Genomic DNA, 19,891 nt, shown 5'->3' with positions numbered 1-19,891 from the left:
GAGTCCCCATTGGGTATATACATTGGGTATATTATTGTCCACCGCCTGCCGCTCACCCACTAATGCCCTGTGAGGTCGGCAGCGAAGGTCATCTGTACTCCCTGGTGGGCATGGGTTCATTCTGTCCCTGGTGGTTAGTGGTCCCTGCAGCCTCCGGCATTAAGTGGTTGTGATCGTTCTCTTGTACATTACTTTAAGGAACGGGATTATCTTGTGAAGATGGCGGATCCTGTTATTTTATCCCCAGTGTTTGAACAAGAGGGTGAATATTAGGGGCAGTTTTGGAAAGGGGCCAGGGGCGTAACTAGGAAAGACTCGGCCCCATAGCAAACTTTTGACTGGGGCCCCCCCTCTGCTGGGTATCACACAACCCCCCCCCCCTGTAGATAGTGCCTCCCTATAGATTCCACCACACAGCGCCCCCTATAGATAGCACCATACACAGCCCCCTGTAGATAACGCCATACAGACCCCCTCTGTAGATAACACCATACAGACCCCCTCTGTAGATAACGCTATATAGCCCCCCCCCCCCCAAAAAAAAAAACGGCCTATAGTTTGTCCTACAAAAGACATGCATCCCCTATCCACAGGATAGGGGATACATATGTGATCGCTGGCAGCGATAAGGAGAACGGGGGACCGAAAGTCCCCCGAAGTTCTCCATGACTAACCTCGGACTTCTGGCGTCTGCGCAGTTCAATAAAAATGAAAGGAGCGCTGGTCACGCATGCGCACAAGCGCGACCGGCGCTCCATTCATTTCTACGGAGCTGCCGACACAGACCCCGGAAGTCCGAGGTTTGTCATGGAGAATTTAGGGGGGACTTTCGGTCCCCCGTTCTCCTCATCGCTGGGCGTCCCAGCGATCCCACATGTATCCCCTATCCTGTGGATAGGGGATGCATGTCTTTTGTAGGAACAACCCCTTCAGTGGCGTCGCGCTGTAGCAGCCATAGCGGCTGCTAGCGGAGCCTGCGGCCATGGGAGGGGGCCGTGCCGGCGGGTGCCACGGGCCCCCTCATGCTGCAGGCCCCGTAGAAGTCGCTACGGCTGCTATAGCGGTAGTTACGCCACTGCGTATAGGTTTGTACGGTGTAAAACTACAGCTCCCAGCATGGCCGAAACAATGGTAAGGATATGCTGGGAGATGCGGTTTCTGCACCTATAAACAAAGTTAAAATTCTCAACACATCTAAATATAACTGTCTCACACACACACACACACACACACACACACACACACCGTGCCCCCTGTAGATAGTGCCCACATATGGACTCCAGAGCTGCAAGACAATAGTGCTAACCACTGAGCCACCGTGCTGCCCTACATATAGCTTCCCCTATAGTTAGTGTTCCACGTATAGCCCACCTCTGTAGATAGTGTCTCACATATAGCTCCCCCTGTATATAGTGTCCCACATATAGCCCACCCCTGTAGACTGTACACTACATATAGCCACCCTGTTGCTAGTGCCCCACCCCTGTATATAGTGTCCCACACATAGCCCACCCCTATAGAAAGTACCCTAAAAAATAGCTCCCCTATAGATAGTGCTCTACATATAGCCCACCCCTGTATAGTGTCTCACATATACTGCCCCACATATAGACCCCCCTGTAGATAGTGGCCCACATCCCAACATACAGACCTCCCCTGTAGCTAGTGCCCCACATATAGACCCCCCCTGTATATAGTGGCCCACATATAGACCCCCCCTGTATATAATGGCCCACATATAGAGCCCCCTGTATATAATGGCCCACATATAGAGCCCCCTGTATATAGTGGCCCACACCCTCACATATAGACCCCCCTGTAGCTACTGCCCCACATATAGACCCCCCTGTAGCTACTGCCCCACATATAGACCCCCTATATATAATAGCCCACATAAAGACGACCCCCCCTGTAGATAGACCCCCCCCCATTATAGATAATGCCATTCACATTTTTGAGGGAAAAAAAAAATAAACTTGACATACTCACATGATCCCGTTCCCACGCTGTTCACTGGCGATGCAGACATGCTCTCTTCTGAGCATGTATGCTGGAACTGAACGAGCGTCCTCCAATGACGCTGATTGGCGGGGCAGAATGACTTGCCCCGCCAATCAGCACCTTCCAAGCATGGAAGCGGCGCGATGATGTCATCGCGCCGCTAGCCAATCAGTGTCATTGTAAGGCACTGGATGGTCAGGCACGGAACATGCCCGGCCATTCAGTGCTAATACATGTATTTGGCTGCCGCTAGCACTGGGGCCCCCTCCGGTGCTAGCGACACCTACAGGCATGATGAGAGGGCCTGTGTAAGGCTCGGTGTCGGGGGCCCCACAGTAGCGGCGCTACCGCTGTAGCAGCCATAACGGCTGCTAGCGGCGCCACCGGGCATTTGGGTGGGCGTGTCGGCTGGCGGCACGGGCCCCCTCAAGCCCCGGGCCCCGTAGCAGCCGCTACTGCTGCTACCGCGGTAGTTACGCCACTGAAGGGGGCAATATGGGCCCACAAGAGGAAATAGTTTGAATGCACACCCGGATGTTGTACAGAACTTGTATATGTCCACTTTTAGGTACATCCTATGTTGTGGTCATATCATGAGCTGAACTTGGCATGGAGTAGTCCAATGCTGGACATCATGAAACTTTTTGTGGCAGGAAACCCTTATCATGCCAGGGCCCGGGCTGGGCCCAAATCTTCTTGTGAACCAGTTTGAGGGGTACTGAAAACTACGAACAAATCAAATCAAGTCTAAGAACAATATGACTTAATAATGACTAAACCAGGGGACCTATAGATGTAGCAGAGCTGAATGTGATATTCATTTGTATTGTGATAACTCATTGAATAAAAGGGGTTGTATTGGCATTGGGGTTGTATTGGGTTGTATGACATGAGAAAAATATGGCTACTTTTAAAAAAAATAAAAAATAAAACAGCACCACTCTTGCCAATAGGCTATGTCTGGAATTGCCGCTCAATCCCATGCAAGAGATTGGGGTTGAGATGCAATACCAGACACAGCCTCTGCACAAGAGTGGCGCTATTTCTAAAAGAAAGAAGCCATATCAGTAGGTTTGGAATACCACAGATTAGAAATGACCGGCCTCAGCTCTGCTACACTGACAAACTCATCTCTGTAGTGGTCAAACAGGCTTACGATAAAGCCCTGACATGATCCACCCTGATATTTCATGCAGGCAGCCGGCTTGGCGGCGACCGTTCAGTATGTGCTCTGCTCATGGGCTGCTGAATCTATTAAACTCCTCCATGTGTAATATCACTTCATTACTTCACGTGGAACCGAGCGCATTTATTCTGGATTTTGCACTAACTGCGTAGAAACCATACATAATTGACGAGCTGCGAGGAACATTTCAGAGCACAGGAACACCCCTCCGGTACTATATTTTGTCATCCTGCATGACTCCTGCAAAGCCACTGAGTATCTAAAGCCCGATCCAACCCCCTCGAACAAATTGAGGGGCTGAATTCCTTGGGAACTCCAATTAACCTGAACGCTGAGCTTTGTATTCAACACATTTTCTATTCTCGTTATGTGAAACAAACTGTGGACTGAAAAAAGAGCCAAAGGAGAAAAAACTAAATTTAAAAAATCATAGCTGAGTTTATCACATGTAGCAGACTGAGTTTGGTGTAGTTGAGCTGAGTTTGTTAGATGTACTAGAGCTTTGTTTGTCACATTTAGGAAAATATGTGGTAGATGTAGCAGAGTTTCGGCCCCTTTCACATAATTTTCTCTCTTCCAAAGGTCTTTTTTGGTCAAGAGGATAATTTTGTTGCAAGGGAGATGGGGAAACATTCCGATACATTTCCTTAGGGAATGTTTCATCACTCCCTTGAGTCGTGATTCGATCCTCCTTTTGATGGAAAAATATGCATCGGAAAGCAGATTTTCCAAATGTGAGGGGAAAGGGATCTTAGATTGTAGATGTAGCAGAGCTGAGTTTATCATCTGGCACAACATATTGTGATATTGCGATGTGCTACCTCTGGTTTTATATAGGACTATGCTAATCACCAGTTCATATTTGATCATGGCCACTCGTCTTTTGTGGCCACTCTTGTCTTCCTTGAGAAATGGATCCGCCAGAAGACCTGGTCGAGCGTTGGAGCTGCCTGATGGTGTCAATGTGCAGGGCAACAATAATGCAGCTTCTCTAGAACCAGGGATCAGGTCGTGCTCCATCACCTGCAGTCCTGTTACTTGTGTATGGCTTCTAGAGGGAATGGTCGCTATTTTGGGTCCATCACATTTATGTCCTACATTTATAGGTCTCTATTAGCCCGATGGATGCCAAAAGAGTGTCCTTTTGGCCACCGTCTGACTGGTATACATTAGTATACCTTTTTTTTTTTAAAGGATAGAATAGCGTAGTGGACTATGACATTAATCTTCTTACTGGGCTATAAGGGATGATGGACAGCTCCACTGCTGAATCTATTGTCTAGTTTCTCTTGACTTTTGCCTTTCTGGATTATTTTCCTTTATTTCTGATTGGTCGCACACTTTTGACTTAATATATAAACCTAGACCTTGCACTTCTTGATTGCAAGACTATTGAAGTTCCTGCCTGTAGTTTCGTTTTTTTTTCTGTCTTACTCTATGAACTGTTGCTGCTCATTTGCGTAGCAAACTTGGATTGTTTCCTGACCCCATCTCTGCTTCACACTATAACCTGTTATCACTTATCTGTGTATCGAACCTGTATTGTTTCCTGACCACGTCTCTGCCTCACTCTGCAACCTGTTACTGCTTATCCATGTACCGAACTTGGACTGTTTGCTGACCACGTCTCTGCTTCACACTATAACCTCTTATCACTTATCTGTATATTGAACCTGTATTGTTTCCTGTTTACGTCTCTGCTTCACACTATAACCTATTGCCACTTATCTGTGTACCAAATATGGACCGTCTTGCTACACATTAGTGTTTTCCAACATTTAATGAGCTGTAATGAAATTTGTTCTGTCATCTTCGGTTTATTATATTTATCTACATTAAACTTCAGCTCTCCAACTCTCTCATCCCAGTTCTGATTATGGTTTTGTTCAGCGATGATACTAGACTTTGAAATCACCTGAGGCACCTTGGGGCAGTGGTTGCCAGGGGAGAGAGATATTTTTTTGGGTTAAATTATGTAAAAAAAACTAACTTTACCCCCACCCTGAAATAGTTTTCCCCCAGCATAAATACATATAGCTTACCTCTAAATTATATATCAACAAATTAATACCATGATGGTCACGCCTGCTTCCCTGTTAGCTCATACTCAATTGTATCCTCATCTTGAAGATGCAGATACAATTGAAATTGTTGATCGCTTGCCCAGGAAAGCCGGGGGAATCGGGCAAGACGTGCCTGTGATGCCTGTGCCTATTGAAAACAATAATTTTGACTCTGACGTTTGCCTGCTGATTCTAGTCTAACTCCACTCTGGTTCCTGCAAACATACTTGACATTGAATATGGTTTTGGTTCCTCCTGATGTTCCTGTGAAGCCCGGTATCAGCCACCACTCGGAAAATCTACTCTTGTGGTCCGTGGCCTGGGAATTCCCAGACTGCAGTGGCTAAGGGGGAATACCTACCCCAAATTAGCTTGTGCCAATCCAGTTGAGGTAACTCCAGATAGACCTACCCCACTATTTTATCACCAAGTTATCACATTGCACAAATGGTGCAGACCCAAAGCGTTAAACTGCATATTCAGCTCTGCTACATCTGGATTTCCATTGAAGGCGGTAGGAAATCTTGTCACAGGCTACAGTTTAAATCTAGGGCTCAGGTTTCATGCGCAGTCAAAATGATTTCAGCATGAATAAAAATTTAGCAGGGCTGACAGAATGCGCTCAGTGGACGTCTCTCAGCCGAGCCCCCCCCCCCCAGCCGAAGGGAAGAACTGGTGAAAATCATTAGCAGCTGAGAGGAAGATTAATACACCATTGATTGCATCCTTTCCCACAGAGCAAATTTTATTTTACCCATTTGGAAAAAAGGTTTCGCCACATCCTTTAAAAAAATGCGGAGCCCACGGTGAATATTTTTGAGATTAATAGCCCATTAATCAGGGTTATGCTCTTTATCATAAAAGCTTCTGATAGAACTAGATCTAGGCGGGACGCATAATCGCTCCTGACAGGATTTCATGAACAGAGGACGGGATTTTTCGGGGAACTCTTTGTAAAACTCTGCAGTCCTTGCAGGAAAGAAGTGATAAAAGTGACTCCGAGAAAGGGGATTGGGGGTTGGTAGCACTAGAGCTAACAAAAAATGGATAAAATCATATTTTGGGTATTTATGTACCAGGGTCATTGTACGGAGACCAATTCTGCTGCCAGGAAAGTAGCGGCCTTGGCCAGCGCATTTAGATATTGGGTTAGGCATGAGTTGAATATTCTTATCTATCTATCTATCTATCTATCTATCTATCTATCTATCTATCTATCTATCTATCTCCCTATCATCTATCTATCTATCTATCTATCTATCTATCTATCTATCTATCTATCTATCTATCTATCTATCTATCTATCTATCTATCTATCTATCTATCTATCTATCATCTATCTATCTATCTATCTATCTATCTATCTATCTATCTAATATCTATCTATCTATCTATCTATCTATCTATCTATCTATCTATCTATCTATCTCATATCTATCTATCTATCTATCTCATATCTATCTATCTATCTATCTATCTCATATCTATCTATCTCATATCTATCTATCTATCTCATATCTAGCTATCTCATATCTAGCTATCTATCTATCTATCTCATATCTATCTAGCTATCTATCTATCTCATATCTATCTAGCTATCTATCTATCTCATATCTATCTAGCTATCTATCTATCTATCGCATCATTGATAGTGCTTCAAATTTTTCTACAGAAGCAATCACAACAAGATATAGGTGGCTCAGCATAGAAATTTGCATTTTTTTTTAATGATAAAATCTTGAAGAACAGGCCTAATTATTATTATTCTGATTAATAATAATAATGATAATAATGATAATAATAATGATAATAATGATAATAATAATAATGACGATGATGATGATAATAGTAATACTTCTACAATAATACATATAATATTGTAGCTCCCTACAGTACAGTTATAACGTTACACCAGGGTTACAGATATAATCCCGTTTTGCTGCAGTCCTTTTCAGGTGGATTTTGATCAGCGCGCGGCTCTCATTGACAGGGCAGTAAATCGAGGTCTCGTTTAAAGCCTGGCACCTGTGCAGGAAATGGGAGATTTCAGTTACCGCCACTTTAACTTTGTGTTGGGAGTGGCAGTGCCCCATTATCCCTAGTTAAAAAGTAAAACAATTGGAACCACATTCTATAAATCCCCTTCTCCTCGGCGCAGCCAGATCTCCATCCGGTGACCAGTCTTTGTACTTGTTTTTTTTCTTTCTTTGCTTCTACGTGAACATTTTATAATGGTCACAGGAATATTTCTATATCTTCAGTTTCTGGTTAAAATTTGTTACACCCGGTCCCTGTAAATCCAGCATATTATACTGTTACCCACTGAAATGTAATAATAGATTTGAATTGCGAGCTTTGTGAGCTAGTATTTCCCCCTTATTGGGTATGATTTAGTATCACAGTCACATTTAAAGGAGTAGGCCTTCAATCGATGATCATCTTAAGAGCATTTTAGAATAGGCCATAGAAAGAGCTAAGGGGCAGCTGCGCTCCGCAACTCCCATTTCTGTGCGCTACCTGACTCCGCAATATCCATAGGCGTGTGGCTGTGTTTGGTACTGCAGCTCAGCCCCCTTCATTTGAATATTATGAACTGCAGTACCATGTACAACCACAAGCATATGAATGTCGCTGTGTTGCGTAGTACACAGAGAGGGAGCAGCACTGCCCCTTTAATCTGCTGATCAGTGGCGATCATGGGGGATGGACTACCACTGATCTTTCATTGATGGCCTAACATAATGGATTATATTAAGAAATCCCTTTAAATTAATTAAGGATTGTATTTACCCCTACATCTATTGCTGTTTGTTTCTCAGCATCTTCTGTACTGAAAATGTGTTTGTTTTTTTCCTATAATACAGCGTTGTCTTCAGAGGCGTTGAGGTGACCACATACATCTACGTATGGAACCACTACAGAATGGCTGAATTGCCTTGGGATTCTTATTGGACGTGGTGTTTGACGTTCCTTGGTGTGGACTTTGGATACTATTGGTTCCACAGAATGGCTCATGGTAGGCAAAGTTACAGTATTGTGTAGATATGCGGCCGGTGCTTAAGGGAAATTCTAAGCAGAGCTAACATACAATAAAAGTTATATGATGAAAAAACGTATAAAAGATCTTTTACCTGGTAATAACAGTTCTATCAAACCTACTGCAATAATACTGTCCCTTATGTACAAAAATAAAACTACTATCATACTGCCCCCTATGTACCAAAATATAACTAATATAATGCTGCCTCTTACGTACAAGAATATAACTACTATAATACTGTCCCTATATACAAGAATATAACTACTATAATACTGCCCCTATGTACAAGAATATAACTACTATAATACTGATCCTATATACAAGAATATAACTACTATAATACTGTCCACTATATACAAGAATATAACTACTATAATACTGCCTCCTATATACAAGAATATAACTACTATAATACTGCCCCTATATACAAGAATATAACTACTATAATACTGCCCCTATATACAAGAACATAACTACTATAATACTGCCCCTATATACAAGAATATAACTACTATAATACTGCCTCCTATATACAAGAATATAACTACTATAATACTGCCCCTATATACAAGAATATAACTACTATAATACTGATCCTATATACAAGAATATAACTACTATAATACTGCCCCCTATATACAAGAATATAACTACTATAATACTGCCCCTATGTACAAGAATATAACTACTATAATACTGATCCTATATACAAGAATATAACTACTATAATACTGATCCTATATACAAGAATATAACTACTATAATACTGCCCCCTATATACAAGAATATAACTACTATAATACTGCTCCTATATATACAAGAATATAACTACTATAATACTGCCCCTATATACAAGAATATAACTACTATAATACTGCTCCTATATACAAGAATATAACCACTATAAAACTGCCCCCTATATACAAGAATATAACTACTATAATACTGCCTCCTATATACAAGAATATAACTACTATAATACTGCCTCCTATATACAAGAATATAATTACTATAATACTGATCCTATATACAAGAATATAACTACTATAATACTGCCCCCTATATACAAGAATATAACTACTATAATACTTCCCCCATATACAAGAATATAACTAATATAATACTGCCCCTATATACAAGAATATAACTACTATAATACTGCCCCTATATACAAGAATATAACTAATATAATACTGCCCCTATATACAAGAATATAACTACAATAATACTGCCACCTATAAACAAGATTGTAACTACTATAATACTGCCCCCTATATACAAGAATATAACTACTATAATACTGCCCCCTATATACAAGAATATAACTACTATAATACTGCCCCCTAAATACAAGAATATAACTACTATAATACTGCCCCCTATATACAAGAATATAACTACTATAATACTGCTCCTATATACAAGAATATAACTACTATAATACTGCCTCCTATATACATGAATATAACTACTATAATACTGCTCCTATATACAAGAATATAACTACTATAATACTGCCCCCTATATACAAGAATATAACTAGTATAATACTGCCCCCAATGTACAAGAATATAACTACTATAATACTGCCCCTATATACAAGAATATAACTACTATAATACTGCCCCTATATACAAGAATATAACTACTATAATACTGCCCCCTATATACAAGAATATAACTACTATAATACTTCCCCCATATACAAGAATATAACTAATATAATACTGCCCCTATATACAAGAATATAACTACTATAATACTGCCCCTATATACAAGAATATAACTAATATAATACTGCCCCTATATACAAGAATATAACTACAATAATACTGCCACCTATAAACAAGAATATAACTACTATAATACTGCCCACTATGTACAAGAATATAACTACTATAATACTGCCCCCTATATACAAGAATATAACTACTAAAATACTGCCCCCTATATACAAGAATATAACTACTATAATACTGCCCCTATGTACAAGAATATAACTACTATCATACTGCCCCCTATATACAAGAATATAACTACTATAAGGGTATGTTCACACGCTAGCTGTCATTTATGTGTGAAAAGGCAGACTGTTTTCAAGAGAAAACAGCTGCCTCATTTCACACGTAAATGCTCCTCCTCGCATTTTGCGAGCCGTCTGAGACGCTCGTAAATCTTGAGCTGTGCTTCATTGAGTTCAATGAAGAACAGCTCAAATTACGTGGCAAAGAAGTGCCCTGCACTTCTTTGCCGAGGCAGTCCATTTACGCGTCGTCGTTTGACAGCTGTCAAACGACGACGCGTAAATTACAGGTTGTCTGCACAGTACATCGGCAAACCCATTCAAATGATTGGGCAGATGTTTGCCAATGTATTGCAGCCCTATTTTCAGGCGTAAAACGAGGCATAATACGCCTCGTTTACGTCTGAAAATAGGTCGTGTGAACCCAGCCTTATACTGCACCTATATACAAGAATATAACTACTATAATACTGCTCCTATATACAAGAATATAACTACTATAATACTGCCTCCTATATACAAGAATATAACTACTATAATACTGCCCCTATGTACAAGAATATAAAAACTATAATACTGCTCCTATATACAAGAATATAACTACTATAATACTGCTCCTATATACAAGAATATAACCACTATAATACTGCCCCTATATACAAGAATATAACTACTATACTACTGCTCCATATACAAGAATATAACTACTATAATACTGCCCCTATATACAAGAATATAACTACTATAATACTGCCCCCTATATACAAGAATATAACTACTATAATACTGCCCCCTATATACAAGAATATAACTACTATAATACTGCCCCCTATATACAAGAATATAACTACTATAATACTGCTTCTATATACAAAAATATAACTACTATAATACTGCCCCCTATATACAAGAATATAACTACTATAATACTGCCCCTATATACAAGAATATAACTACTATAATACTGCTCCTATATACAAGAATATAACTACTATAATACTGCCCCCTATATACAAGAATATAACTACTATAATACTACTCCCTATATACAAGAATATAACTACTATAATACTGCCCCCTATATACAAGAATATAACTACTATAATACTGCTCCTATATACAAGACTATAACTACTATAATACTGCCCCTATATGCAAGAATATAACTACTATAATACTGCCACTATATACAAGAATATACCTACTATAATACTGCCCCTTGGCTGCAAAAGTATCCCGTTTTTTAACCTTTTACCAACTGGGCATTGTGAAGAGAGGTGTATGACGCTGACCAATCAGTGACCAATCAGCGTCATACTCTTCTCTCCATTCCAGCCCAGCTTCTTTCACTGCACAATCACGCTGTGCTGTCACTTACTCCCACATTAACTTTACCGAAGTGTCGGGAGAGTGAATAGACATTGCGTCCTGCCTGGAGGTGATGTCTATTCACTTTCAAGACACTTCGGTAAAGTTAGTGTGGGAGTAAGTGACAGCACAGCGTGATTGTGCAGTGAAAGAAGCTGGGCTGGAATGGAGAGAAGTGTATGACGCTGATTGGTCACGGCTTGGTCGCTGATTGGTCACTGATTGGTCAGCCTCATACACTCCTCTGTACAACGCCCAGTTGGTAAAAAGTAAAAACACGCCCAGTTGTCTATTAAGAAACGAATTAGCATAAATCTAAAATTGCTCATAACTTGCTCAAAAAAATGATAGTTTTTCAAAATAAAAACCACTGTTGTTATCTACATTACAGCGCCGATCACATTATGTAGGAGACAGGGCACTTATAATCTGGTGACAGCCTCTTTAAGTTCTCTATCTTGTACCACAGCGCTCTTTTTCCTTATAATAATGGTTGCCTCCACTGGTCCCTTGGCCTTAGGGGGCTCAATCTAACAAGCGTTATAAGCTCTTTGGATGACGGTTGAGAAAAAAAAACTTGTGGAAAAAAATGGGAAAATGCCTAAATGGATCATCAGCAGAATTATAACCCTAGATCAGGTTCCTCCATTTACTTTACCAGGTTTTCTTAACCTCGTACACACAATGTCCTGACGCCGCATGGCGCCAGGACTCAATATGGCAGCACCAGTCGTACAGCCTGATGGCAGCTCTGGGGACATCTACAATGGTTTCATCTGCTACTTTGTTACTTTCTGTGGAAATATGATGCAGTAGCCTTAGTAATAATAAGAGACAGAAGAATGGATCTTTTTCTACGGTCCCTTGGGGAAGAAATAAAATAAATGATGGTTTCCTCACAAACCAAAAAAGAAAAGAGGAGTTTGATTAAGCTTGCCTAAGTATGGAACTAAACCTCTAGCAGTTCTATAGAATGAAAATGAAATAAGTTCATTCATTTCAATTAAAATGTTTGTTTTTGGGGGTATTCTGGAGCTTAGCTCTGTATTTTAAAGGTAAAAGGGTATTTGGGTTTCAGCAAATAAAGGATATTTTTTGTATAATGACATTTTACATTGACAGCAAGCAGAGATCTTTTAAAGTGTTAGGAGTTGATGCACAAAGTTTATTGAAAAGTCGTAAAACTTTTCATTCAATAAATAAGCTTTACTTGCTGAAAGTAGAAAAAAACCTTAAATATTCTACTGCAACGCTGGATCAAGGTGGTCTGTTGGCTGATCCTGCTGATGATTGGCTCACTATCTGATGTGTATGGAGGCCTACCGATTCACCCCCGAAGGCAGACATCGGTGGAGAGAAGGATCGGGCTGTTGGATTTCAATATGCACCATTCTTTCATTCTCGGGGTAGATAAGCAGGTCCCAGTGGAGTCTGGTAGTGACTTACTCCCTCTCCTCACTCACAATACATTTACACACGGCCGAGCCAAGCTTGCCTAAGTATGGGGGAATCGGGAGGAATAGCTGTCGGCCAAACGACAGCTACCTAATGTGTATGGCCAGCAGAACAAGGTAGTGACTCAGTTCTCTGATTGATACGATGGATAACCAAAGATAAATGGAGCCACAGTGTTACTAAAAAAAAGTTACACCGGCCAAATCAGAGATACAATGTTTGGGAAAGTGGATTAAATCCTGTGGCTTCCCAGTTATTGCATAACTACAACCCCCAGCATGCCCTTACACCCGCTGGCCTACACTGATAAACCCTCAGCTGTGAGATGTATGTTCTTATATTGATTTTCATATACTAAACATAGATTGATCCCATTCACTTGGGATTGGTATATTTGAGCACTATTTGGCAGAATTATTTGGGCACTTTACAATAGGCAGTATAAAGGGGTATATATGGTGGTACTGATTGGACAGAATTTGATGATATTAGGTGGACACGATATGTCAGTATTATTTGGACAAAATATGGTGGTTTTCTTTAGGTGAAACATGGTGGCACAATTTTGGGGGTATGTAGTGGTAATATTTGGGCATTATATGATGATATTATTGGGACACCATATGGCAGTATTATTTATATGTGGTGGTTTTGGTTAGGTGGAACATGGCGGTACAATTTTGGAGGTATGTAGTGGTAATATTTAGGCATTATATGATGATATCATTGGGGCACCATATGGCAGTATTATTTATACATAGTGGTTTTGGTTAGGTGGAACATTGTGGTACAATTTTGGGGGTATGTAGTGGTAATATTTGGGCATTATATGATGATATTATTGGGACACCATATGGCAGTATTATTTATATGTGGTGGTTTTGGTTAGGTGGAACATGGTGGTACAATTTTGTGGGTATGTAGTGGTAATATTTGGGCATTATATGATGATATCATTGGGGCACCATATGGCAGTATTATTTATACATAGTGGTTTTGGTTAGGTGGAACATGGTGGTACAATTTTGGGGGTATGTAGTGGTAATATTTGGGCATTATATGATGATATTATTGGGACACCATATGGCAGTATTATTTATATGTGGTGGTTTTGGTTAGGTGGAACATGGTGGTACAATTTTGTGGGTATGTAGTGGTAATATTTGGGCATTATATGATATCATTGGGGCACCATATGGCAGTATTATTTATACATAGTGTTTTTGGTTAGGTGGAGCATGGCGGTACTATTTTGGAGTTATACCTGGTGGTAATATTTGAGCATTATATGAGGATATTATGAGAACACCATATGGCAGTATTATTTAGGCCACATAAGGGGGCAGTATATGGTATTATATACATCTTATGTAAGAGATATGGTTCCTGTAGCCGTGCAGGTTGTGACTGCCTACAGACTGTACAGGAGTAGTTCCAATATTAACATTATAACATACTTAAGTGTCATTTTCTCCATTAAAGGACTAATCACACATTATTGAGCAGGGGTGTAGATATAGGGGGTGCAGAGGTAGCAGATGCATACGGCCCCTGGTTTCTGAGGGGGTTGAAATACCCCTTTGTCACATAAGGAGATACCAGTATTAACATGACACATGGTAGATGGGGACCCTGTTACAGATTTTGCATCGGGTACTTATGTAGCAGAGCTGACTTTGTCATTTTGCTGTTTCCTGTTAAGATAATGCAATACGTTTGACAGCAGTGCTGTGGAAACTCTATATCTTCAGGATATAATGGCACTTCGGACTAAATAATGAACACAGCTCTGCTGCATTGACATTCACTCCAGATAAAGTAGTGAAAGCATGAGAATAAATGTGAGGTATGAATGAGTTAATCCTTCGTAACGGTTACCCTCGTTGATCTCCTCTTTCTTTGTCCCGGGCGTATAGACCATGCCCTAAATTCAGATACATAGAATGTTCCCTTCCATATAAACACAAATCCCTAATTATGACTTTGTTATATTCCTGTGGATAATATTCCATGACACCGTACCAAGTGCAGCATGTGTCGAGAACAGGACTTCTCCGGTTTCTTCCTAAACCTCGTCAATACGGCCCCAATTTTTCCATCACAGTTAATGTAACCGCCATATGTCGCTGTCAGCAAGCTATATTACCTGAGGTTGACATCTGACTCTTCCCTGCCCTCCAGGCATATTTGACCCCTGGTAAAAGTTGGCACAGCTTATTCAGTATCATTGCTAGGGCATTCCACAGCTACTCTCTAGCTACCAGGCCTTTCATGCCCTTTGCATAGGGTAATATCTCTTTAAACAAGAACTTGTCTGATATTTGGGGTAAGAGTTCAGAAATACCTTAGAAGAAACAAAGTTCCATATTATTATTTATTTTAAAGCGCCATTAAATCCACATACGTATGAGGCTTTAGTACAAAAGACAATAAAAACAACAAGTATAATAGACATGAGCTTAATGAATGACAGACTGGTACAGAAGGAGAGAGGACCCGGCCCCCGAGGGGCTTATAATCTAAAAAGGAAGGGGGAAGGAGACTGTAGGTGAGGGTAGAAGCTGTTCATCCGGTTGTGTAGTGGCGGCCGGGTTATTGTAGGGTGTAGACCTTTCTTAAGAGGGGGTGTTCAGGTTGCTTTCGAAGGTTTGGATGGCGGGAGAGAGTCTGATGTGTTGGGGTAGAGAGTTTCAGAGTGTGGGGGATGCTCGGGAGAAGTCTTGGAGACGATGATGTGAGGAGCAGAGGAGAAGGTCTTGTGAGGACTGGAGTTACGTAAGGGGAGGTATCAGGAGATTAGGGCAGAGATGTGTGGAAGGGCCGTGTTGTGGACAGGGAATTTTGTATCGGGAGATTGTATAGAGGGGACTGTATGTGGGCAGAAGACTATATTTCAGTAGGTTTTAAAAGATTAGTGAAGAGGTATATAGAGGGGACTGGATATTACGTGTGGGTAGATATCAGGAGACTACGGCAGAGGTATATAGGGGGGCAGGTTGTGGACTGGAGATTACATGTGGATAGGTGTCAGGAGATTAGGGCACTGATTTATGGAGGGGGCAGGTTGTGGACATGATATTACATGTGGGTAGATATCGGGGGGTAACGGGAGAGATGTATGGAGGGGGCAGGTTGTGGGCATGATATGACGTGGGTAGATATCGGGGGGTACAGGGAGAGATGTATGGAGGGGACAGGTTGTGGGCATGATATGACATGTGGGTAGATATCGGGGGTACGGGGAGAGATGTATGGAGGGAACAGGTTGTAGACAGGAGATTATGTGTCTGTATGTTTTGGGAGTTGAGTGCAGAGAAATTTGGAGAGGACAGGTTGCGGGCAGGAGATCACATGTCTGTAGGTATCGGGAGATTAGGATAGAAATGTATAGAGGGGACAGGTTGTAGACAGGAGATTATGTGTCTGTATGGTTCGTGAGACCGTGGCAGTGAAATATGGAGGGGACAGGTTGTGGGCAGGAGTTTACATGTCGATAGGTATCGGGAGATTATAAATGGGACAGGTTGTGGGCAGCCTTGTATGTCATTGTTAATACTCTGAACTGAATTCGCTGGGCAAAGGGGTAGCCAGTGAAGCCATTGGCAGATAGGAGAGACAATAGATTAACCGACCGGGGATTAACAAGGGGAGAGGTAGATTAACTGGGCTGCAAACATGAATGTTGAGGTCATCTAGGCAGGAGATGATGAGGGCTTGTGCAAGCATTTTTGGTGAATTGAGGTTGAGTAAAGCAGATTCGAGAAATGTTTTTGAGGTGGAGGCAGCAGGAGGTGGTGAGGTCTAGGATGTGGGGTCTGTAGGACACCAATGATATCCGGAAGCAGCGGACTTGTGAGACTGGGGAAAGTGTGGAGCCATTAACAGTGACTGATCGTTCTGGTTAGGGGGTTGAGTGAGATGCAGGAAAGATGATGAATTTAGTTTTTTCCATGTTGGGTTTTAGAAAGCGGGAGAAGAAGAAGGTGGAAAATTGCTGTAAGGGTATGTTCACACGAGGGCGTCCGTTACGGCTGAAATTACGGGGATGTTTCAGCCTGAAAACATCCCCGTAATTTCAGCCGTACCGGCATGTGCAGGCGCTTGAACGCCGCGTCCATTACGGACGTAATTGGCGCTGCTATTCATTGGAGTCAATGAATAACGGCTCCAATTACGGCCAAAGAAGTGACAGGTCACTTCTTCGACGCGGGCGTCTATTTACGAGCCGTCATTTGACAGCGGCGCGTAAATTACGCCTCGTGTGAACAGACAAACGTCTGCCCATTGCTTTCAATGCGCAGATGTTTGTCAGCGCTATTGAGGCGCTATTTTCAGACGTAATTCGGGGCTAAAACGCCCGAATTACGTCCGTAAATAGGCCGTGTGAACATACCCTAAAGAAAAAAAGTTAGATACATTTTCAGGAGTGTAAAAAAATATTAAAAGTTGCAAAAAAAATAACAATTTTTCCCCAGGCACAATGTAAAGAAAAAGGAATGAAATAAAAAGTGATAAAAAAAAATTGTATGTACCAAAAAATGGCTCTCAGAATGTGGTGAAACAGAACAAATTATTTTTTTTAACAAATAGTTTTTGCTTTGTAAAAGTAGTAAGAGTAGTAAAAAATGAAAAAACTTTTCTATTTTTTGTTGTCTAAAACCTGAGTGCGCCTTAGGGCTGATTCAGATGAACGTGGCGTTTTGCATGCGCAAAAGCCACTTACCTGCTCCGTGAGGCAGCATCATATGATGCGCGGCTACGTGATTTTCGCGCAGCCGCCATGATTATGACACGCCATTTGGATGTTTGTAAACAGAAAAGCACGTGGTGTTTTTCTGTTTACATTCATCCTTTTGACAGCTGTTGCGCGAAACAGGCAGTTCGCACGGAAGTGACTTCAATGGGTGCGTGATGCGCGAAATACGCCGAGATATTGAACATGTCGCGCTTTTTACGCAGCCGACAAACGCTGCGCAAAAAGCACGGACTGTCTGTACTGCCCCATAGACTTCTATTGGTCCACGCGGGCCGCGTGAAAACCACGCGGCCTGCACGGACGCAATTCACGTTCGTGTGAATCCGCCCTTATAGTCCGAAAAACACGGTACTTTTTTTTTTTCATCAAACCCAAAAAACTGTGTGCCCAGGAAACTGGATGGTTTTCAGACTTCATAAACATGAGCAGAATTTTCTGTTTTTGTGAAATATATATATATTTGAGCCTCCCCTGGTGTTACATTTTGTCTGTTGGTTTGCACCTACCTACAATAACTGTCGGACAGCTCTATCAACTAACTCCACACAATCATGCAGGCAGGGATCACCCAAATGTGCATGTTTGCTACCACAGAATGTCAGGGTTAAGCGGCACGGACAAATCCCACTTGCAGATCACTTGCTGCTGGGATCTAGAACTTTTTGGGATTATTTCACAAAAAAACCTGATGACATACACTGTGTGTGCAACAAAAACAGCAGAAATACAACTAAAAGTAGAAATGCACCGGCTCTCCAGGATGGACCTCCAGAATTATTTTTCCTGCTGAACTTCATATTCCCCTGTGCAACACGGCTTGCAGCAATTTTGGTTGGCAGTAAACGGATCGGCAATGGGCACAACATGGACCATGCTCCAATTTCTGCTAGAGTAAGAAATGGTCAAACAACCTTGTCACCTAGAATAATAAAAAACACGAGTACAGTCTGCGTGATACTCAGTCCTAGATTTGTTCCTCACTTATATACGTTTTCCAAAAGTTTCAACAGGGACCGGGCCGATATTGCAGCTCTTGCAGGTGTTTTTGGAAGGATAACTCGGTCTGGTTTTGCTTTGCTATTTTTGAATTTCCATAAATAGTTGAAAACCCTTGTAGGGGCTGTAATGGCAGCAAATCTCAGGTTACTGGTGCTTAGAATTTAAAGGGGCTTCCGGCATTAAGATGATGTCATTCAGGGGCAGAGGAAACACACGTTTAATCGGTGGAGCTTCACAGGGGCCCTGCAAAGAACAGGGGACGCCCTCTGCCACTACTGCATGGATTACTTATATAAAGGGCATCGTCTTATTTTTGCAAAAGTTGTCTCTTTCCTACCCCCAGGGATTTTACCATTGGTCAGCACTGAAATCTGGTAAAGGTGAATAATTGTTGTGTAGTGGCCCGTGTGCGGCATGTCTTCAGCGTGTGAGTAGCGTGTGTGACATATTTCCAGCGTGTGATTGATACGGTAGGGGGGGGGGACACACACGTCTTGCACCTGGGTCCTCTGCCATCAGTGTCAGACCCTGGTGTCATTGGTAGCCGGCTTTCCCTTGACCTCTGATTTCAGACTCCTGACCCTGCTTGTTTATTGTCTACCCTTGTTGGGCATTGCCAACTACTCATCTATACTCTAGTTATGCTTCGCCTCCCAACAAAGTGCCATGTCTCCCATAGTTCCCGACCCTGACTGAATCCTATGATTTTGTAACATGTTTGAATTTTTGGTTCATGTATATCTTTCCTATTGATACCACCTGCTCCATTGTCCTCGGCCCTGTAGAGTACTAATGACCCTAACCAAAGTCTAAGGGAAAATAAGGACTCTATAGGAAAAAAGAGTCATCCACTGGTATTTTTTTTTATTATCTGTAGGTTGAGAAGAATTATATACATGCTCTGCAAAAAATTGAATATATGACTGAAGGGATGGTGTCAACCGTGAGCCACATTGGACCTTACTAGACTGAATTGATAAAAATGGTGGGCTACAGTGCT

The 19,891-nt window shown here is 41.6% G+C and overlaps 1 protein-coding gene across 2 annotated transcripts in view; it reads left to right on the top strand.

The window, feature by feature from the left end:
• Positions 1-19,891, top strand: part of AGMO (alkylglycerol monooxygenase) — a 191,295-nt gene that overhangs the window by 22,892 nt on the left and 148,512 nt on the right. For both annotated transcript variants that reach the window (XM_075828773.1, XM_075828774.1), the window contains exon 4: positions 8,115-8,266. In XM_075828773.1, coding sequence (XP_075684888.1) covers positions 8,115-8,266 — 152 coding nt within the window. The remainder of the gene's footprint in view (positions 1-8,114; positions 8,267-19,891) is intronic.

Source organism: Rhinoderma darwinii, chromosome 5 (genome assembly GCF_050947455.1).
Source record: "Rhinoderma darwinii isolate aRhiDar2 chromosome 5, aRhiDar2.hap1, whole genome shotgun sequence".
NCBI lineage: Eukaryota > Metazoa > Chordata > Amphibia > Anura > Rhinodermatidae > Rhinoderma > Rhinoderma darwinii.
Note: the sequence above shows the minus strand (reverse complement) of the source record. Positions and strands in the feature narration are given on the sequence as shown.